Below are 23,461 nucleotides of genomic sequence, written 5' to 3' on the forward strand. Positions count from 1 at the left end.
CTTTCCTTGGATCCTCCCAAAATAATTTGTGCAGAGGTCGGTAGAAGATTTTGCTGCACATAAACAGCAAAGGAGTTTTGTATCTATTTGTTTATATATCTGTGTCACTCGGCCGCCTCTCCTGTAGATTCTGTTTGCATCTCAGCCCGCACACAGCTTCTCATCCAGGCTTGCTGAACAATTCACCCTGGCCTCAGAAATCCTAAAGGCCTCATTTGGCTGAGCCATGTCTTTTCTCAACTTGGTTTAGTTTCTTTGATTCTTTCAATATTCATAAGTTGAGCCCTTGTGCCCTCCAGCCCCATGATGAATTTATAATCTGGTAGGGGAAATGAATGACTTCTATGTGCTATCATATGGGGTTTAGGGTTGCCAAACCTCAGCACTATTGATATTTGGAGTCAGACAATTCTTTGTGGTGGGGGCTGTCCCGGGCATTGTGGGAAGTTCCACGGCATCTCTGACCCCTACACACTGGATGCTGGAAGCACCATCCCCGCTGTCCTTGAGTTACGGACAGCCAGAATGTCTGCAGACATTGCCGAATATCCTCTGGGGGACAGATCACCTGCCAAATATGCCCTGGGGGACAGATCACCTCGGCTGAGAACCACTGCTCTAACATAGAGTAGACTTGATAAGACCTCTGATAAACCAAAGTAATGTGCTAATAAATGAGGCTAGTGTTATTTCCTGGTGGTGCGTCTGTGAAAGCCTCATGGGGTGGCTGAGACTTCAAGAATGGTTAGGGTTTTGAGGTGGGTTTCTTGGAGGAGGGGAATACATGGGGCACGAATGGGTGAATAAGGAGTAGCTCTTGTTGTCCAGAGCGGAGGTCATGTAGGTACTGGGAGGCTAACTACTGTAGGGCCATCTAAGTCATTCTAAGGATTTCCACTTTTACTGGAAGTAAAATGATAAATATATTCATGTTCATTTGGAGGGAATATGATTATACATAGAGTTTGTCTTCATAACCCAAAGTAATTGCTGCAAAGTCTCGTCCATCCAGAGGTCATTTTTCAGATGCGCAGGAAGGAAACCTCTGAGGGGCACAGTGCATCCCTAAATAAACCCATGCCTGTAGTTTGGTGTCCCTTACCCGTCTGATGATCTCATTCTGGACTCTTTATCTTAGGTCTTGGTTGAACAGTCTTGGTTAGCCAGTTGCCACCAGCAGATTAGAAGATGGAAGGGGGTGGTGGGACAGATATAAATGGGCCCAGACTCTGCAGCAAAGCTTCCAGCATGACAGAGGGGAAAGAAACCAAAAGCAAAATTGAATGAGCAAACAAATACATTCAGGCCAAAAAATTCCTTAGGGCGGAGAACATCCATCCCTTCATAACCCTAAGGACATTGCTGCATGACAGTGCCACCCTAGTATGCCAACTTACTCGTGGTTAGCAAGGCAGCAACTCCGCAAGGTACTATAGAACCCATGTGGTAAGAGTTCAGCACCATGGTCAGGAGCAGGAGCTAGAGTTTGACTTCTGGCTTGAGTCCTTGCTTCAAGGCTCTGCAGCAATCAGCTAGCGCCTTAACCTTGCCAAGCCTTACTGGTCTCATCCATAAAATGGGGATTCCCTACTCAAAAGGTCATTGGGAAAGTTAGATAAAATCCACCGTGTGAATTCTTAGCTCGGTTCTTGGCACAGATTTGGTGCTCAATAAAAGTTCACAGTTAATACGATCATTTCATTGAGAGAACAAGCTACTGAGAGCTCTCCCAGATTGTAACTGTTCTGGAATATTCCCAGAGTCTCCTGGCAGTGCCCAAATTTCCCTTTCAGAAAATACCTAGGATGGCCATGACAATTGAGACAATTCCAGAAGAAAGTTCAAGTTGTATCAGTTCCCCCCACCACCACTTTTCCCTTCTTGTGGGTGGAAGAGGATGAGCCACTGAGGGCGATGACAGCAGGCTTGCAAGGGTATTGGCCAGCAGCCTATGGCAACGTATTTCCTTTGAGTGAGATTAGCTCTTCATCCTTTAGAAGAACTGATAGAAGAACAGTTATTCTGAGATAACTGGGAGACTAGGAAGCTATTTTGCTTTGGCCATTATGCCCTATGCTGTGCAAAAATATCTACCCCCCAGATTAAGAATGGGCACATTAACAGAGTTCGGGGGGAGACACCAAAGCATATTGCAAAGCGGTGGCAGGAACTAGTGGCGGTCGCTCTGGGTTGTTTTCCTTTGCTCACTGTCTGCAGAGTGGCCTAGCTGAACGCGCAGGGTGCTCTGTGAGCTGAAACCGTCTGGCACCTCCACATTAGAACGTGAGACGGACACTGCCAGGAAGTCACCCCATAGGAAGGAGCTGCTCTCCGGCCCAGGGATGGCAGGACAATAAAGGACCTTGTTCTCTGTTTGTGTGTTTTTCAGGCTGGAGCAGGAAATACAAGCGCTAGAAAGTGAAGAGTCCCAGATATCTGCCAAAGAGCAAATCATCCTAGAGAAACTAAAGGAGACAGAAAAATCCTTTAAGGACTTTCAGAAGGTAAAGAAAACAAATGTGATGTCTCCAAATTATATCCACGGGGAAGTAAGCGCTCGCGAATTGGCACCAGTGGAGACGAGGCCCGTTAGTACCGATGAGAAGTTGAGCCCCACGCTTTGTGAAATGCCGTGCGGGTGTGCGAGGACCCGTGCTGTCTCTGACCCTGAGAGTGGCCTGTAGTCAGGTGTGGGACCACCTTGTCTGCGGGGAAGCACAGAGGAGAGAGCCTGTAAATCCACCCCATCTACGTATTGTCCAAGCCCTTTATATGCCTGGTTCCTGAAAAGTCATCTCCCCTTGGACTTCAGAATTCTAAAGCCAATTCTTATGAAGCAGATTAGACCTGCTCCTGGTGGCTTTAATTTAAGTCTTTCCTTTATAAAAAGGCCAGAGGCAAAACCATATCAAATGGATCTGAATTTCAAATACACGGAGTGTAAACATTATGGAAACAGATGGTGCCGTGTGGCACAGAGAGAACCCGTAAAGCCCATAGGCTCTGCACATCTCAGCACCTTCCTTCCATTTTATCACCCAGGTACCCAGACCGAAGCAACAATCCAACCAAATTAATTTTAAGATGGGATTTTCTGATGTCACTTCTCCAACATGGCCAAGGGTATTTGCTGGATAATTGACATAAATCCCTACTGGGAGAAATTCAGTAGAGGTGGGAATGATAGCACTTTCCCTTAAATTTCAGGATCCCAAACAAATTTCCCAGAAGAAACGAGAGCATGGGGTTTACCCATCACAGTCAAATTCTGGACCTGGGGGAGAGAGACGGGTTAAGTGGATGAGGGCTTGTCTCCCCACGTGTGTAGTGACGCTTTGCCCTGGTTTTGTTTTCACAGAGCTTCTCCAATGCGGATGGAGGTAAGTGGACGTGCTGTCTGCCCCCATTCTCTAGAAGAATCTTATCCTCGTCAGCTTAGTGGGTTTCACGATTACAGGCTCACCGGGAGATGCAATGTGTTGGTGTGTGAGGTCATCAGAAAGAAGGAGTGGCACTCCGTGCAGGGCACTGAAGCAGTATACGTCCCCAAGCTTGCCTGCCTCTCTTCTTCAAGGATGGTTTCTCGACTCACCGTTTTTAGCCTTATACAGTTGGCCTGGCTCCTTCCCTTCCCATTTGGTCCTCAAGGTTCCCTGTTTGGACCTTTCTTGAAAGGTGCTCCACAAAGAGTGCTAACATAGGGACCAGGTCCCTGGTAAGATTGAGCCCATTTATGGCTAGGACTCCAGGTCATGACACACATCAGAAGGCCATCGTCTGGTGTTACAGAAACCTTTCTAAGGCCTGTGTTTTTACTTGGAATCAGGAAACTGCCATTTCTCCAGCCTTCCAGGGTAACAAGCCTGGGCAGAACCCCCCTCCCTGTGTGGCAGAGTGGGTGGGAGCAGGGCCCTGGCTTCCTGACCCCATCCTGGCAGGCGCCGGCCTTGTTCTCTTCTCCCCTCCCTTCCTTGGCCCTGCCCTCCACTCTCCTTCCCTGTGGCCATGGGGATGAACTTGCGGTTGTGTGCTTCTGGTCCTTCACCTTGCTCCCCTCACTTAAGCTACAAACTCATGAAAACCACTCCATTCCCACTTTCACTGCGGCCCTCAACTACACCTGCTTTAAAAGGCTAGGACTTGTCAGAAGGATTGGATGCCATCTGCTCTCCCGGTTCTTAAAAAGTCAACCTCCAAACTATGAAGATGATCACAAGCCAGAATGAAGGTTGGCATGAGTGTTTTCCCAATGTCATTTGCAAATATAAGGGCAAAGATTTAACAATGCAGAGATAGGCAATGTATTTTTCTGGATTAGTAAAGATATTTGCACTAAGGATAATTTTGACTTTAGCCAAAAAAAGTATTGTGTTATTTTATTTGGTGGGGGAAAGATGGTTTCCAGCAAATAAAAGGCAGGGGATCTGGATTTTGGGGCCCTGGGTGATGTTTGGGAAGGTAGTAAAGTAAACCTCATGTTCCCAGCACATGTGGGCAGGGACAAATCAGGGCCAAACCAGCAGGGGCTCCAGGGGGAGGACCTGTGACATTCTGGAGCCTTTTCTAGGGTGTGGCCAAATCAGGGCCCTTGTTCTGTGCTTTGGGGCTAGAGCATGGACTCAGGAGGTGGCCTTGCATCTTTGGGGGAATCATGCGTGGCAGCATGGGAAGCATATTGGCCTCCCTAGAGCTAGGAAAGACCTGAGGCAATGGTCGCCATCAGCAATCATGCAGTAAGCGTCAGGCTGGAATGGGGCTGTGGGACATTGACCCATAGACACCTACATCCTGGAAGGGTACACATCGACCTTTTGTGCTTTTTCTTCTTTTTTTTTTTCCTCTTCTTTCTCAAACCAGAATCTTTCCTAGACTTTTCTCTATAATTGGGGAAGGGAAGGAGCCTGAATGTCACGTCTCTGTGGGGCATGGGGACTCACATAACCTATGACTTGTTAACAAGCGACATAGAAGCCACATTATAAACCCTTGCCACTCTGTCTTTCATTTTCAACCTGAACTTCTTTCATTTCCTCCTGCATCACTTCCCATGATTGGCATTCCTTCACCCGGCAGTTCATGGAAGGGGGAAGAAATCTGACTGTGACTAAAAAGAGCCTACAGAGAAAATTGCCCTGATGACTCTGTCCTCAGTCACTTTTTGACAGAGGTGACCTCGGGCTCAAGGAGGCAAACATCTTAGGGATCCCAAGAAATGGCCACGGGAGGGTTTCTGTGGTCTTACCTGTCACCCTGGATTATGATTCCTGCCATCTCTGGTTATACCTAAGTCTGGGCGGACCTTTCCGTGGCACCACATCTACTGGCAAAGAAAGAAATTTGAAGGAGGGAACACATCCTTCCAAGAATGCTGTCGATGTTTAGCTCACACTGTGGTCTGAGAGTACGCCATCTGGTTAGGGACTCTGCAATGTCTGATTAGTTTCTCATTCTTTGGTTTCAAAGGCCCCTCAATATCAAAGTTGCCAAGACCCTCTCAGAATCAACCACCTGTTGTTACTAAGAACTAATCCCAAAGTATTACAGAATAATCATGCCTTGAGAAGAATACCCCACTTCTGGAATGCTGATTACAGAATCCAAGGCAACTAGGACTATATAACTGTACAAGATGCTATAGTCAGCAAAAACATCCCTAGTTTAATGAGGTGCCAAGGAGATGGCTGCTGATGACCCCACTTCAGGTCCCTGTGCACGTCACCCTATGCATGTCAGAGGCCATAAAGGTACAGCACTGCTAGGGCACCAGTGGCTTCGGATTGCATGGTAGTCCTGGCCATCAAGAACCCCGTATTCCAATCTTGAGTAGAATTCCCTGGCAGTGCACATTCCGACCCCCCTCACTTCCTCCCACCCCATATACACACTTGTTCTATGGCAGTGTCTTCATCCGTTGGGTGGGTTGTTTTCACTGCCTTAAACTGGCAGAATGTCTTGTGTAACTATAATTTCCATGTAGTATGGATCTTGTGCTAACTACTCTTTATGCACCGAGGAGCTGGGGTGAAACCGTTGGTCAGAACTGGCAAAGGAAACTGTTGTCCTGGGCCTGTCTCGCCCTTGCTGTCATCGTATACCGATCTTGGTTTCCATCCTGTCACAGCCTGCAGTGGCCGGAAGCTGTCCCCATATCAGCCCCTTCATAGCCCTTGCTGGGAAATCTCAGTGTGTTTTCAGGTGCCCCGAAGTCCTGTGTTCCCGAGAGAGTTCATCCACTTTGTTTCTCTAGCTCTGGCTATGCATGTCTGTCATAGCCACAGTAAATATTTCAGCAGTGCTAGGCTAACAAGGAGCATGCATCTTACATGTCTACCCTGGCAATGACCTTCTCTACCTTCTCTGGCCATAGACCACCCTGACTTTGGCAGGAAGAGGGCAGTTCACTGACTGAGGCCATGTGAAGAAATTCTTTCCATGGAAGCTTTGGAGGCCCTGTTGATTATTGCTGGCGTTGGTCTGTCGGCCCCCTCCCAGCTGCATAGCTTTGCGTTGACTACTTCATGCTATATTGAGAGGGCTGGCTGCCCGGTTCTCCTTCTGGAGCCCCACTCCTCCACACTCCCTCATCTTAGCCCGAGTATGTGGCCCCAGCCTTCTAAGAGCTGTAGTCCTCAAGCTTGTAGCCAGGGAACACAGGGGAGAGGGGACGTCACCCTCACCCACACTGGGCAGGGAGCTGCCTTCTGGGGGAGGCTGAGGCAGAAGCACTGGAATCCTGTGCTCTTTCTGATGCAGATGCCCGGGCCGGCAAGTGCTTTTGTTTCAGGCGATAAAAGTTTCAGTAGCAGAGATGCCCCAGAAACTGTATTTAGCATAGAATGTAGAGACACACGTGGGACCAGTCTTGAGTCCTCACCCGGTCTTCCTGGCTTGAACCTTCATCTCATTTGAATGCAGAAAGTCAGATTTACTGAGATCTCATTCAACAGATGTCTAGAAATCCTCAGGGAAAACTCAGAAGCTCTGCAAATCTGCTCTGGTCATCTCTTGCCCCTGTACGGTCTCTCTAATGCCATACTGCTGCTCAAATCTTCCCCTGGGCCGCTGTCAGCAGGCTGCCCCTACACCCTCAGGAGCAGCTCATCTCAAGCCTCTGCTGTCCTCTGCTTCTGCGTTGTATGGCTTTGGGGCCCAGACTCTGCTCACAGCTCCCCACAATGAGAGTAACCTAAGTTCAGGAATAAGAGAGAATAATGTGCAACGTTAGACCTGAGGCCGCACACGGAACCCTTGACCCAAACCAAGCCCATCTTCAGGGGGTCCCACAGGCTGCCTCATGGCTGTCTCCCAATTCACCCACCATCATCTCAAAGGCCCAGTTTCCTTCCTTGCAGCAGAGGACCCTCAGCCATGTCTGCCCAATGCAGGGCCCACCCTCTAACACACATAGGGCCCCAGAGAGAGATGGTCACTTTTGAACCTCACCATGGCCAAAGGCCTGCCTGCCTACTCCTCATTTCCTGTTCCTTCTCCCCCAGTGGTTGATATGGAAAAATCCATTCCCTTAGTGAAACTCCACCCCTCTCTCCCCGCCCCACAGAGTGTGTTCCTAAAAACATAACGGTCCAATATCAGCACATTCTGGATTGTTGACATTCACACGCGAGTCAGCAAATGGTCTAGTCAGTGCAGAACTGAGCTAATCCTCGTCCTCATTCTAATCTAGTGTTTGGGTCCTCTCCAGCATGAAATTTTAAAAAGAAAAAAGAACCTGACAGAACTAAGGCGCTTTCAATGGGGACACAGAGGATGGGACAGGTGTAAGAGTTGTGAAGGAGGTGGAGGCTAGGGGCTGACCCGGCATCAAGAGGGGGCGTTCGGGGTGCCGCCTGGGATCCTGGGTGAATTGTGACGCCAATGAGCTGAGATAGGGAGTACAGGAGAGGCAGGGGATGAGCACAGATGAGAGTTCCCCCTGGGACATGTTGAGTCTGAGGTGATTGGGAGAGATTCCGTGGAGATGTGCAGGAAGCAGCTCGATGATGTATCATCGAGGAGTGATTGGCATTCCAGGATTCTGAGACATGGTTCTGACATGAGGAAGGAATCACATCACATAGCTTTCTAGAATGTTCTTGCCTTCGCCTTCCCACTTCTTTCTGGGAGGATACACAGATTCTTCTCCTTGTCTCACCCCAGTGGTTTCCTCCTGTCTTCTGACACTTTGACATGCCTGCTGAGGTTCATGCCGGGAGGGTCTCACCTCCCTGAATGGGCTTGTCAGGCTATTTCTCCATGTGGGGCTGGTCTCCCAGCTTTGCTTGGCCACATTTCCTGCAACTGGGCTAATGGTGAATTCACTGGCTGTTGTTATTTGGAATCTCAGGATTCTCTGGCTAAACCACCAACCTGAAGTCTTAAAATTATGGAATAAATTCTGGAGTTTTGGGAGCTTTTTTTTTTTTATGCCTATAAAATAGCTCTTCTGAATGAATCAGGCACCCGAAGCTACATTTCCAGTTGGAATGAGCCCCAAGTCTATTTTTCAGTACTGTTGAAGGCATATTTGATGTCCCATGTTTGGTCAATACCACCAAGTTGATAATGGCTCTCATTAGCCCATCCCCCTTTCCCTCCTGAACTCATTGTACTCTTAGAATCTAGAGCTTTCTGATGAATCTTTTCATACATAGAGCAGTCCTGGGGCATGAGCTCTCTGGCCAGGATCCCTCCGACCTCAGCTACTCTGCTGAATACCAGTCACTGGGCAAATGCTTGTCTTTGTTTACCTCGATCCTCTCGTTCAGTGGCCGCCTCCGCGGTCCATTATGTAGGGCAGACAAGCTGCTGTTTCGGCAGTGAACCCATTGGGCCTCCCGATACTGTGCCTAATTGTATTCCCTGTTCTCTGCTACCAGATGCAGTAAATTACATTTCCTCCCAGCTCCCCGACCTGCCAATCCTCTGTTCACGAACAGCAGAACCATCACCTGGGCAGGACGGGACTAGCAGAGAAGCTGGTAAGTCCTGGGGAGCAGTTTGGTTTTGATGCCAGGACTGGCCATGGGGCCTGCATTTCTCTGAGCTTTAATAATAAGGGATGCCCGGAGAGCCTTCCACAGGGGACCCTGTCCTCAGCCCAGCCTCAGACACAGAATTTGCGGTGGCCACTGAGTGCAGGCACTAGGGCCTGATGAGTAATTAAGGACTAAATAGGAGGGAATATTGAGAAAATCACAGAACGTTCCCCCCCTAACTTTAGTGGGGTCTGTCTCTCGTGTTTATGCATAGTCTTTATATCTGTCCTTATTCTCAAAGTTAATCTGTACTCTGCCTCCAGGGGTTTTTATTTTCTACATTGGAAATATACAAGATCAAATGAGCTATGATGGAAACTGGGGGGGAAATTATTTTCAAAGTGTATGAGTATGTTGACAAATCCTTTGGGAATCGAGCTGTGTGTATGTTATAAATATATATATTTCCAGGTCTTCCCATTTCTGGAATTATTTCTGAGCTACTGTGGTATATTTGAGGAGGGGTAACTAGCAATTTAAAGAACATATGTTTCTTGCTAATGTTTTTCACGATGGTGGGTTTTATAAAACAATACATTTATGAATAAAAAGTCTATAGAGAGCTGTGCTTTGCTCTGTTCAATATGAATGTGCCTCAGAAATCAGAACTGGATGGACGCGAAAAATCAATCTCTAAGCCAATCTTTTTACTCGACACAGAAATGCACTGAGGGCCAGGGGGTCAAATAAAAAAATGAATTGCCGAGGTTGCACCGTTAGTGACAATGTAGGTGAATTCAAATAAGCATATCCGGTTATGTTTTACATAGTTTAGGTAAGTTTATGTCTAAAATAAATCACATAATGATACTTCTCATAAAACAAAATAATCATGGGATTTTAAGCCAGAAGAAATCATGTATATAGGCCAAACTGAATATTTTGTGAAGCAAATAGTTCCTCCTTCTATTACCTTGTACGTGCCGTAAAATGGCAAGTAAGTGTGGACGTGGTCGGCCCGTGCACTGACTGAATATCTACCGGGTGTCTCTGTAAACATCTCAGCGTGTTCCTTTTACTTACTGACTCACGAAGTTCTAGAGTGGGGTGGGACCTTAAGTGGTGTCTGGTCAAACGCTGGCCAGGTTCGTGTGTCCCTGGACCGAGAGAGCAGTTCTTGGAGCCTGTGGCTGTGTCGCCGAGGAATCACCGGCAGTGGCTTAAGCCGCAAGCTGTCATGTGCTCCGAGAGTCACACACCTTCTGCTTGTCATTAGCGACTTGGGTGCTGGTAGTTCCCAATAAGTGTGGGTAAACAGCTTCCCAGCCCCTCTCCAGGACATGTTCCTGGACCTTACAGGACATGTGATATGATCCAACTAATGGATCAGCTCCAGGAGAGGATAGGGACAGTGTGACAACTCATTTTTAAGGGGTATAAAAAGGGTTTGAGCAGCACTGATAGTCAATGAGTGTAACGTGCAAGAGCAAATAAAGTGTTAATGTGATCGTAGCGCTGGGTGGGCAGGAACACAGGCACTATTGCAACCTAGCACCCTTCATCGTTGAAGGTGCTGCAGAAACGTAATGATCCAATGGCAAACGCATTTTCTAGAAAGTATTATGTGATCAGAATCTTCAAAAATAAGTTTATGTGTACTTTTGTTTATTACTGAAGAACTAATTTGGATAGATGTATCTAACTGTGGAGATACATACATGCAGAGTTGTGGAAGGAATCACATTTGATGTGGTTAACTCCTTTGTCTAGACTGTTTTTGGAATGGGGTGTCCAGATTCATTATCAGTTACGCCAACAGTGACTACACAGAGTATGGGTAGCATACCAAATAATGGCACTCACCACTAGAATCCTTTCTCCAAGACATAATCCGTCTTGCTTTACAAACATCCTTTTGGAAATTTGCACAATCTCAGGGCCATGTTATTTTTTATTTTTTTAAAGATTTTATTTATTTATTTGAAAGAGAGAGAGTGCGTGGGAGGAGGAGCAGAGGGAGACGGACAAGCAGACTCCGTGCTGAGCGTGGAGCCTGATGCGCGGCTCAATTCCGGGACCCTGAGATCATGACCCGAGCTGAAATCAAGAGTCAGATGCTTAACCAACTCAGCCACCCAGGAGCTCCTTAGGGCCATTTCAATAAATGTCACTTGTTATTATTCAGTATTATGACAAATATTCTGGTTGTTTGGAGTTTGGGTGGGTTAGGATTCTATATAAATGGGAATTTATTAAGCATCCTTGCTTTTAGAATTAGGAGGCATCTATTGTGATCAAACATGAAGCCAGGCTTTAGCAGCCCTGCAAACAGGTCCCCAGGCCACAGTCACACACCTCTGTGATTGGAGTTTCATGTCCCTCCAGGAGGCCCACACTGTCTAGTTGGTACTGACCATTGGGAATTCCTTCCTCTGATGTCTGCCTCCATCTTCCACCCATGAGTCCTTATTCTGCCCTCTGGAGCTGCTTGGAACAAACCTTCAGTTGACTTCACTTTAACTATTTGAAAATGACTGTCATTTTTGGTCTTTCCCAGATCCCTGCTCTGCATCCCCTTAACACCTACAGCCCCAGTCTTCAGCTGTCCCGAAATAGTAAGATTCCTTTGAGACACCCTCTGCCATCCTTGTCCCTCTTAACTGAACACTCCCCACTTTGTCTCTTGTCTCCGTGAAGTGCGGTGCTCAGAGCTGCTCCGCACACTCTGGGATGGGCTGATCTCCCCCTAGAGCAGAGCGAGAATCCGCCGACCATGTGACTCACTCTGCTGGCTCCATGGCCTTTCAGCTTCAGGTTCTAAAGTAAAGCCTCAGAGCCATTTGACATATGCCACTGCTCAGCCTCATTCCCTAGATCCAGTGTAGTCATTGTTCCAGAATCATTTCCACTGAAACATGTAGTCTGTTTTCCCTACTCGGGCACATACTGCTTCACCTGTTTGGAGAACCTACAAAATTCTTTACTTCATCCCAAAAGGCAGAAGTAAGAATGAGCTATGCGCCTTTCTGCCCTTTGTAGACTTGATGTGACTGTTGAATTGCTTCTTGATAGATTGTTCCTTGTAAGTGTCAGGGCCCCATGGGGTCACCGAGGAGCATCTGTGAAAGGTGGGGCGGGGAATGGTGTAAGGGGATTTGGTAGTCAGGGCTCAGGTGTTCTCTCCCATTTCAGACACGGCAGCTCCTCTGTCCTCGGATTTATCTATTGTATTTCTGCATCAGATTTCCATCTGAATAAAGGGTTTCACAGTTTTGAAAATAGAAAACTCTCTTCTCTATTGTTGGGATTTTTATAGCTATTGACTGTAGCACCTCACAGCCTCGCTTTTCTTCTCAATTTAGTATCATCTCAGATCTGAAAAGCAAGCTTCCATTCTTTTTCATCATTTCATTGGTGAAAACATTGCACAGTTGGAACCAAAGTCAGAGGCGTGTGACACACGTTTGGGGTCTCCTGGCCCTTGAGAACCCTAAACAGGTACCTGGGGGACATGGTCATTTAATAAGTAGCAAGTTCTGGCAATTGTCTTGACACCCGAGGAATATAAGGGACTTGGTGATGATCCAGATGTGCTGTATCTCTGGCTTTGCCTAAATTGCCTGAAAAACTTGAACAAAAAGAAAATGGAATTCATCTGTACACCTTCTGCCTGATGCATCCTTCCTGCTTTCTAGTGGTCTCTGTTCTTTGAAAATGAGCTTTAGAAGTTAGCCAGCCAAGATGTCGAGTGACTTCTACGTAGTTTATGTAACTCCTTCCTTCTCATTTTTTAAAATCAGAGCTTCAGGTGTCTTCTTCTAGCACCTTTCCCAGTGAACAAGATTCTTGAGACAAATTTATCAATAAGGGAGCCGATTCCTGGGTCCAAAGCCCTGAGAGCGTTTATATCCCTGGGTGCTTCATTATTTTCCGATCTTCTCCACTCATCCGGGCTTCACTTCCCTCTTAGTAATATTCTTTCTGGCACTTTTCAGACCGAAAACTGTCCTTCTTGACCAAGAAGGTGGAGGCAAAATCCGATTTGGGAAATTGGCTTTTGCTCTTGTTAGCCATGACGTCACAGTTTTGCATACTTAGTTCTGTTAGTGCTCAGGTGTCCTGAGAAAACAATTATTCCAAGAAATTTGTGATGACTGGTTTTTGAAGTTAGAGATTGCCTCACTGCTGGGAAGAGAGGGAAGATCCACTCTGAATTGATCTCCTCCCTTGCTTTGTGATGGCCATCACAGCCGCCAAGTTTGTATTTCCATCCTCAAGAGAAGGTGTGAGCATTTATGTATATGCGTGCCCATACGGCCAAGGGGAAACAGTTCATTGAATAAGCCAAGCATGTGCGTTCTTTCTCTTCCACATTCCAGGTGTGATGTCAGCTACTGGATGTTCGTTGTATGGCAGTAGTCTCACTTCTGGGTGACAGTCATGTTCGCGCTGTCTTCTGCCCTCCTCATGTACTTTATACGTCACTGGGTCACGAGCCACCCAGGCTGTGCACAGCACCAGAAGGTATCAAAGGTGTACCTTCGTACCAGTGGGAAGAGCAAGATCCAAAGATGGGGTGTCATCTGGATAGGAATTCAGACCCACCGTCTTCCCCCCTCTCCCTGACACCTCCCATCGTACTGACAGCTGACAGTGGCCTGTGTCATTTTATATTTTACATGTGGACCTTCAGCCTTACAGCTCCTGGCACTGATCACAGTGAGTCAAAGCAAGTGAGCTGATGGAAGCCGGAGCCAAGGGGTGTAACATGATTGAATTTTCCGTCCTCACGGAATGCAGTGCCTTGTTTGGTCTGCTCTTGACTGGATTCTAGAAGGGAATCACGTGGTTGGTCACCCTGCCCCTCACTTGTGTGAGGTGCTCTTGTTTCCTCTTCCCTCGGCCCCTTAGAGCCTGTCATATAGCTGCCTTCTCTCTACCGAAGCTGAAGGGGACAGGGAACAAGAGAGTACCTAGAGCCGTGGCAATAAGCTTGAACCGGCGTCGAGCGTTCTCTGCTGCTCAGGCCCACGTGTCTGGGCTCTGCAGGGTGCCAGCCGCCAGTAACTTCACCTCCTGCCCTCACCTGGTTTTTCGGCAAGTAGCTGTCCTAGGGGCCTCCCAGTCTCATCCCCACCTGGGTGTTTTCAGAACCTAGAGCCTAGGATCATCAATCCCCATTAGACTGCCTCTTGTTTCTTTAAAGGTTCTCCTTATTGGCCAGAGGGCTCTAGGGGAGCAGGGAGCTAGTAAACCAAACACAGAGGCCCAGCATCAGAGCGCCAATTCCGTCATTCATTTGTACCCTTTTGCAGAAACTTACCATGTTGGTTCTTAGTCTTCATTCACATCATGAACATCTCCTCCCCTGTCTAGGTTCTTGGAAAGAATAGCAAAAATGCTTTATACATTCCCACCTTACTGTCATCTGTATGTCATGTTGGGAAATCAGTCATTAAATATATCCTTTTGTAAAAATATACTTCCAGTTTTGTTATCCTGTCATTGGGACTTCCATCAGACTGCCTCCTTTCTTTCCTCTCTGCCTCCAGAAATTTCCTCAGTGGAGGAAATTTCACAGAGCTTTTCTCCACATACCTTCCTGTATGTCCATGGGGCTCTCTCAAAATCTCTTCCAGGGGCTTCCCAGAAAGCCCCCTCTCCTCAGCAGCACCCCTTCCTCACCTTTTTTCAGTAAGCTGAGCACGGGCCCCTCATTAGTACACAGATTATAGAGTATCCCGTGTGGCAAGGGGAAGCTTCCGGGAAGAGAAGGGAAGAGCAGGGAATATTTTTTGTGGTTAGACACGAGAGCATGACGTTAAGTGAGAGGCCTTTGGTAAACACTACTTGGCAGCAGTAAAAAGCAGGAGAGTTTTTTTAATGGTGTGCACGCATCAAAAATAAAATGCCGAATTTAAAATGTAAGTCTCGTTTTCCTACTGGTTCGTGTCCACCGTGCTTCACATTTGAAATATTATTGGCTGAGAACTAGAGCAAAATAAAAATGCTTATTCGTAAACAGCATGTTTAAGATAAATGTTCGCACCTCCTGTGTGGGTTTCTGAATGTCTGATAACCTTCTCATATGTGTTTCCACGGAGTCTAAATACTGCCTGCGTGTTAAGCAAGAGCTTCTCAGAGTGTTCGCTTAAGTACCCCTTCCTAGAGAGGAGAGTGGATGCAGACAGAGCATCCCTGACGAAATCTGCTAAAAATCTGTTTCCTTTGAAGCCTTGTTTTATCTTGGAAAAAATATGGATGGATGTTATATTTTATGGCATAACATATTTAGGCTTATTTTATTAGCAAAATGTCTTAAGATGTTCTACTCTCATATTCTAGAAATATTGAAAGAACAGTGTACAATATGTAAATATAAATACTAATATGTCACCCTAATGAAACCATGACACATGTGGTTCAGTCCCAGAGCCATGTCGCATTTAACAAAATACGGTTTAAAATCCCATACAAAAACAAAAACAAAAAAATGAAACATTAAAAAGGAAATCTGTTCTTTACCTACTTTTCCCCAAGGATATTAAAAGGACTCCAATTCATATCCCCACCCAGAAGCACTTCTCACATTTCCTTTTCTTTACTCCCCATGTCCCCGCCACCACCACAAAAATACTCTCTCTCTACCCATATCCCACGCAGCTTTTACGGTCTCTCTTCCTAGACTCCTTGTTTCTCAACTCTTTTCTGTGCATCTACTCGGCTGTTCTGGCACAGGACTCCTCCTCATCCTCCTTTCTGTCTTGTTTCTGATTCTGGGAACAGGCAAAGACAAAATGAGGGTTGGGGTTTAGGATGGTGGAGAGAGGAAAACTGGACCAACAATGACAGCATTCTCATTGGTGAGCAGAAGAAGAAGGAGGACATCTGTAAAGATTCCCATGTTAATCACTTGTCCCCAGTCACCTATGGATCTAAAACTAGAAGTGCTTTGTTCATAGTCTGTATTGATTACAGATCAATGTGTCATTTTGTTCTCATATTACTGGATGCTTGGGGGGTGATTAGTTATTATACCTGTAACTGGCAATCATTAGTATCATCCTTATTTATAAATATGTCCCGTGAGTATTTTAATAGTGATAGGACCTAATATTTTAACCCAAATCTGTGCTTTTTTAATGTAAGTGTAATATTTAAAGAACGGGCTTTGGAGTCCATGTACAATTTTAAATGCCTCTGCTATTTCTCTGGTGACACACTTGGTGGGAAATGAGGAAATAACCGAGACAAATATTTCTCTTGACGTCACCATCCTTGTGTGAGCCCATGTACTTCCATGACAAATATCGGTTGGCCTCTCACTGTGTCACTGAAGGAAACTCAAGATCTTTGTGCTGAATAAATGAAACTTTCAAAACGGACATGAGGAAAATCAAGCACTGGATCTGGCTTCACAATCTTTTTGGTGAAGTGTGAACTGTGAACAGACTGTATCTTGTTACCCAAGCAGATGGAATAGTATCATTGCTGTTTTTCTAACCAGTTCAAACATTAATTACTGTGTGTACATTTCATTGGTGTCATGTAATACCAAGTCTTTGCGACTAGATTAAGGCAACTGAAGTAGACTTTTCGATTAGTAGTATTTGTTTCACAGGTCTTTGTGTATCAGGCACCGTGTATACAAAAGGCTCTAAGGTAGGTGCTGGTGGGGAGGGGAAATCGTAGAGAGATGTCAGGCAAAAAATCAACCTTTAGCGATCCTACAGATTCGTGGAACTAATAGGACATTCCCACAAATAAGTATACTACTGAGTGGAAAGTGTCACGTGCCTGCAGAAAGGTTTAGACGTGTTCAGAGAGCCTTAAGAAGAGAGAGAAGACTTAGAGATGGAAGGGTCAAGGAAACCTTCTGGAAGTGGGGCGACAGCTGACTGGGCATTGATGGATAGGTCATATTTGGATGGATAGAAAGTCTCAAAAGAAGGCCAGTTCACGAGAAGGGAATTTTAAAAACAGGAAACGTTTAGGTGTGGGATGGTGTCATTTGTGCCAGAGAAAAGGGAAGCAGTTGAAAAGATCATTTCGATCTTCTTAACAGAGTTGGGGAGGGTGTAAATTATTCAGAAAGAGGTAGGGGCTCAAAGGCAATGATAACCAGAGATGTTCCCGTGGGAAAAGCAGGCTAGGCAGGGAGACACCAGGCAGGGAAGGGTGCTGAGTTCTGGAAATAATGCGAACGACGTTTGCTATGGTTGGAGTGTACATGGAACGAAAGGGGCTGAGGGACAAGCCTAGAAAGGAAGTTGCAGACAAATTCCCGAGAGGATTATATGCCAACCTAAGAAGTTCGGTGTTTATCCTATACAGACACAAGGAACCCACGTAGGGTTTGTGAAGAAGGTGCTATGAGCGGGATGGAGCACAGGCTAGCAGGGTCGGCAGACTTTTTCTATAAATGGCCTGATTGTAAATATTTCAGACATCACGGACCACATATGGTCTCTGTCACCTATTTGGGTTTTTTTTCTTTTTTCCTTTCCTCTTTCTTAAATTGCCTGCCCGCCCTTCCTTGATTCCTTGCTTCCATTTCCTTTTTATAATATTTTAAAAACAAGCCTGGGGCTACGTTTGCCCCTTGCTCTGAGAAGTGGCAGGAAGAACTGGGGCAAAGCGGTTGTGCGGAGAGCAGAGGGGGGCCTGGCCCAAGGCAGTGGTGGTAGAGGCAGTGGGGACAAGGTGCATGGGGAGAGGTCTGAAATGGAATTAGTGACTCACTACAGTTGTTTGGCTGTGGAAGAAATTAGGAAGAAAAGGACAAATCAGGTGTGATTCTGAGGCTTCTCACTTGAGAGACTATGTGGTACTGGTATTATTTAAAACTAAGAAGACTATGGAGGAGTTTTTAGAGAAGGTGAGTTCAGTGTTGAAGCTGTGAAGATTGAAGTAATCCATGGGTCATCCAGGGAAAGCGTGCCTGGGGACAGCTGGCTTCCTGGACCAGTGCTTGGCGTCCCAGCATCCAGAATGTGTGCCTCACAGGGAGCCTCGGAGGTAACAGATTGGAAAGGATGGAGTGTCACACAAGACTACAGTACAGGGAAGAGCAGGTCCTTAGGAATCCCAGATTGGCAGCAGGATTCGGGATGAGTTGGAGAGGGCTAGTTTGGACGGGGGGAGCTGGTGGGAAGCCCTTACCACAATCTAGGGAAGCGGAAATAGTGTCTCAGGTTGAGTAATGGCAGTGGAAGAGAGAGAAGGTGACAGAGGAGAAAGACGGTGTGGGGCAGAATCACGAGGACTCGGCACTATGTGCATGGCTGAAGAAAGAGGCCTTCTCAGATCATCGTCCTCAAATTCCAGTGCCATGGGACGCTGCTACCTCCGTCTTGTTCTTTTTCTAGTTCTTGTTTCAGAAACCCAGCTCAGTGATTGAAGTACTCTCAGAGCCTGTGACCTGACTGCTTTTGTAACTTCAGTTCCTGTAAACAGCCTAGTTTACAGTACAGTGGAGGATAGCCATGTCCCACCTGCAAAATCCTTTGCATATTCCCCATTCACAATAAAAGGAAATGCAGAAAAAAAACAGTAGAACACTTGGTGAAAGAGTTAAAAAAAAATTTAAGAATTTGGAATTATAATACTTCCTAGCCAGGACCTTTAAAACTGTCTATAAGCCTAGGGTAAGCTGTCAGTCAAAATAAACTTGCATGTTCTCAGCCTCCCTGTATTTACACTGGTCTACACAGCCACTTGCGGTCTTCTGTTAGCAGATCTTCCTTGAAAGTGTTAAGTGCCACTGAGACATATGGTGACTGTGTACATCTGGCTTCCCAGTGCATTAAGCTGCTGTGTTACAACACATACGTAACCACCTCTGTCCACACTGTGCACTCACTCTAACACTCAAGATGCTCGGCAGTTAGACTAGAAAGGGCACAGAACCTTTTTTTTTTGTCTGTTTGGCAATTAACCATTCACTGGCTTTTTTTGTTGTAACATGCACTTCCTTTCTCTTGTTTTCATTCAAGCTGTGTACGCCATGGAAATTAATGTGGAGAAAGACAAACAAACAGGAGAGACCAAGATTCTCTCTGCATCCACCATTGGCCCAGAGGGGGTCCATCAGAGAGGAGTCAAAGTCTATGATGACGGTACCAAAGTAGTGTATGAGGTGCGCTCGGGAGGCACTGTGGTAGAAAATGGAGTGCACAAGTTAAGCTCAAAGGACGTAGAAGCGCTTATTCAGAAGGCGGGACAATCGAGCTTCAGAGGAGGGCACGTGTCAGAAAGAACTGTGATCGCGGACGGGAGCCTCAGCCACCCGAAGGAACACATGCTCTGCAAAGAAGCCAAGTTAGAAATGGTACATAAGTCTAGGAAAGATCCTTCTTCCGGGACCCCAGGGCAGCAGCCCCAAGCCCCCAGCACCGAAGGGCCCGAGGCCAACTTGGATCAGCCAGTCACCATGATTTTCATGGGCTACCAAAATATCGAGGATGAAGAGGAGACTAAGAAGGTGCTAGGCTATGATGAAACCATCAAGGCGGAATTGGTCCTCATTGATGAAGACGATGAGAAGTCATTGAGGGAGAAGACCGTGACGGACGTGTCCACCATCGATGGCAATGCAGCCGAGCTCGTGTCCGGGAGGCTGGTCTCAGACACCACAGAGCCCTCATCCCCAGAAGGGAAGGAAGAGAGCCTGGCCACAGAGCCAGCCCCAGGTACCCAAAAGAAAAAGCGCTGTCAATGCTGTGTTGTCATGTGACCACTTCTTTCTTCCCTTTTCTTCTGGGCAGCCTCTGTGCTCGGCACCACTTCGTAGACCTCACTGTACCACTAACTGCAATACTGTGAACTGGAAGCAAACACCTGCCTTGCCTTGCAGTTGGATTGCTTGGGTCTCTCTTATTTTCCCCCCCTCTCATTTTTCTCCGGTTTCCTCACCTGAGAGACAACGTGCATGTGTGTGCTTCACTCTCTCCGAGAACTTGCTTTTCCTCTAAACCTTTCCTTGTGTCTTCAAGAATGAATCAATTTCTTACTGCTCGATTGGAATGGACTCTTCACATCAGCCAGTTCCATAGTAGCCTTAACTCACTTGACTGGAATTGAACCCACGGCACCGGGGCTTTCATGTTGTAGCGTGTTCCTATAACGTAGTCACACGTCACCACGTCGCTGACTTCCCACTTGCCTCCCTTGCTGTGGATCTTTGCTTTCATATCTTGTGTGGCAAAATGCTGTGGGCTCTAGCTGGTTGCTAGTGTGGCCAAAAGTGGACCTTACTTAGTCTGTTCAATCTAGGGTGATGCTTTTTGCTGCCTTACATAAGCTTACGGATTACAGTATTGTGCAAATATGGCTTTCCTTCTGTTAAAACTGCAATGAAGTTGATGGGAAAGAAAAGGAACCCAGTGCTTGTCACAGCTGAAATGTAGGGACTGATTCCGTCACCTGCCCATCAGCAGCTGTCTCTTTCTGCGGCTTAACTGGTGGACCCTTTATATACGAAGCACCATTTTTAATTTTCTAAGGACATGAAACAAACATTGTTTTGAGCATTCGTAGTAATCTCTAAACTTAGGCATATCCATGAGCCTTGCTTCTATTCTCTCAGAAAAAAAAAATGTAAATTTTTATATTGTTTTCTTTTTCACGGATATTTTCTGATCATGTTAATCTATTTTCAACGAAGGGATCATTTTGAGGAGTATCTCTGCAGTGACCATATTTCTAGAACAGTCTTTCTGACCTATCATGGTTGCTGCCAAGCTTCCACTTCATTGTGGATGGACGGTGCTGGAACTGAATTTACCTGTCCATCTCCCCTACCCGCTTCATTACAGAGCCTTACTTCTGGACTCTTTTCTTTCTGTCCCCCATGAGAAAGAGAATGGTTCCCATCACGTCACCATGTAGGGTTACCCACCCTTCAGAATAAGCTTGAAAATGTAAAAAATGTGTAAGAAAGACCTGTCTTCTCCACGTTAAGTACTTAAACTCCTTCCACAAGTACCGACTGAGTGGCACAGAGCTGAGCTAACTTCTTAAGGCATGTTTCCAAAACTTATGGAGATTTCAGAACATCAAGGAATAGTTGTGCTTTTTTTTTTTTTAATCTAGAATACAATGAACCATTCTTTAAATCAATTCTTAGCATTCTCCCAAAGCAAACAGCCACATGTGTAGTAAAACCAAAGGGAAGCAATAGAGTAAAATAATAATACAGTAATAAAATAAAGATGTAACATTTTAACTGGTTTTAATAACAGATCTCTTAACTTGAAGTTATTTGCCCAGATAGTCATAGCACTGTTGTGAATCATTCACAAAATGTATCTATGTTCCACGGAACATAGTTTTTAAAAACATACAATAAGTCATGCTCCCTCAAGTCTAACCTCTGCGGAAAGCAGACAAGAAAAATAGAAGGTAGCCTTGAGAGAATTTCTTTATGGAACCAACTAAATTTATCCTTAATTGGTTTCTCGGTGTTAAATCTAACTGTTATTACTTTAAATTTGTTGACTTGAGCTTATATTTTTTTCCAAATGGAAAGGGGGGGAAATGATATTTTTTTGTTCAAAGTTAATTTCTCTCAAGTAATTACATTTCAACGAGCACAAATTAGGTCATTTTATCACCAATAGGTAAGCAAAAAAAATGAAGAAGGGACAAATAAAGGAGCTAAATTCTGCCTCCTGAGATGATTCCATCAATGGCTTGCTTTTGAATAGGAGAGGGGATTCCCTCTAAGTAATCTCAGGTTCACCAAAGCAGCTGCAGTTGGATAAAGCTGCTGTCTTATCTTGGAATAACATCTGGTTATTTAACAATAATATGTTAATAATAATAACATCATTTATATGACTGAACTGGTCCTGCTGCCTAGAAATCTCCCCACTCAGCTTCACGCTCGTCTCGCTCCTCGGTCAGTGGTCACTTAGGCTTCATTTAAATGTTGAAGAGAATGACATGCCAGATAAACCTATTTACGTAGCAAATGAAAACAGTTTCAATGTTTGGACAATCTATTATTTTAATTATTTAATACAGAAACAATCTAAAAGTTTACCGTAACTTATCTTTTTTTACTCACTTGCGGATTAAAATTATTCAATAGGAGTTTTTAAAAGCACAGTTAGTGAGTGAAATGGTAGAATGTAGAACCCTTGAGCTTGCTGTTTGATAAACAGAATCTTCGAGGACAGATAATTCCCAGAAACGACCTACCCGTGTCCTTCCCTAGTGAGCTAGTTCGTCGTGAAGAAACTGACCTGCCCCTCTCACCGCAACGCTACACAACAGATCTGAAAGACCAATGATAATGTGCACTTTCTTTCATCAGTTATTATTATAGGGATTAGCAAATTATATGAATTAGAGGTCTCTTTATGATAATTTTACTCTGAAAGCTTATCATTTAATGGTTTAAAGTAAGACATGTTACCTTTATTAAAATGATACGTGGCCATAGTAAATGGTTTGTTTGAATATGACAAATATTTGCTTATCGTGCATCATTTTCCTATCAAAATAGAGGATTTAGGCTCAGCCAGTACTTTTCTAGGATGAGACCTATCATCTCACCTACAGCAACAAGTAACTACGTAATGAAAATATCCTCAGTGTCGTGAATGAGAACTTTCTGCCTTCCCTGCCATTATTCTCTCTGTACAAACTTTATTATGGACGGTATCACAACCTCCAAAGACACAGGGTATTGACTTCCATAACCTGACTAATGAGAGAACCAGTAACGAAGCTGCAAAACCACGGTTTTTGAGCCAGTGGTTAGTTGGATTATCTTCTAAAATTATATAACCAGTTCCCCTTTAAATGGAAAGAAGAGAAAGAGGGAAAGAAGGGGTACTTCATTTGTTATAGATAGATTTTCAGTGGCATTGAATTGAAGTTCTTTTAATGGTTAAAATGGTGAAGTTTAACCTTACATAGCCTGACAAATCTCGATGACTTGTTTATCCTCGCCTTTGTTCTCTCTGATGTGCAATAGGACAGACTAAGGGGAATTTTTTTTTTTTACCTTGTACCTCTTTTGCCCTTAATTCTATTAATTCCTTCTATAAGCAAAATTAGTTGTCTCTACAACTGATTTGACAATGTCCAGCGATGTCAGTTAATACTGGGGGTAGAGAGGATGAGGAGCAAGGGAATTCCCTTCTGGTCAAACCCAAAGCCTGGTTTCCTGAAGCCTCCTGAGCAACCTGAAAATATTCAAAGACTTTCAGGAAACTCAAATTCTAGAGTTCATTTGATTTGACTCCTTTTTGAACTGCTAATATACACGTATCAGCTTTAAATTCCCACCAACTCCATTTTACTTCCTGGTCATAAATGTGTTTTTTCCTACATACAAGTAGAATGTTTTATTTTGGTTAGGGTCAAGTTTTTTATAAAAGGGGGAAACACTGAGGTACAGTATCCTCTGTGGAGCAAAACGTTCAGGCCAAGTGCAAACACAACTCATTTCTCTTCGCTTCCGGCAGATTTTCATT

The 23,461-nt window shown here is 45.2% G+C and overlaps 1 protein-coding gene across 8 annotated transcripts in view; it reads left to right on the forward strand.

The window, feature by feature from the left end:
* PALM2AKAP2 (PALM2 and AKAP2 fusion) overlaps positions 1 to 23,461 on the forward strand; it is a 564,113-nt gene that overhangs the window by 355,034 nt on the left and 185,618 nt on the right. For 4 of the 8 annotated variants that reach the window (XM_048223130.2, XM_026506033.4, XM_057313651.1 and 1 more), the window contains 4 exons: positions 2,390 to 2,504; positions 3,359 to 3,380; positions 8,877 to 8,978; positions 18,971 to 19,666. In XM_048223130.2, the coding sequence (XP_048079087.1) occupies positions 2,390 to 2,504; positions 3,359 to 3,380; positions 8,877 to 8,978; positions 18,971 to 19,666 (935 nt within the window). The remainder of the gene's footprint in view (positions 1 to 2,389; positions 2,505 to 3,358; positions 3,381 to 8,876; positions 8,979 to 18,970; positions 19,667 to 23,461) is intronic. The other 4 variants (XM_048223131.2, XM_048223132.2, XM_057313652.1 and 1 more) reach the window with 3 other exon arrangements.

Source organism: Ursus arctos, unplaced genomic scaffold, assembly GCF_023065955.2.
Source record: "Ursus arctos isolate Adak ecotype North America unplaced genomic scaffold, UrsArc2.0 scaffold_18, whole genome shotgun sequence".
In the NCBI taxonomy this organism is placed as follows: domain Eukaryota; kingdom Metazoa; phylum Chordata; class Mammalia; order Carnivora; family Ursidae; genus Ursus; species Ursus arctos.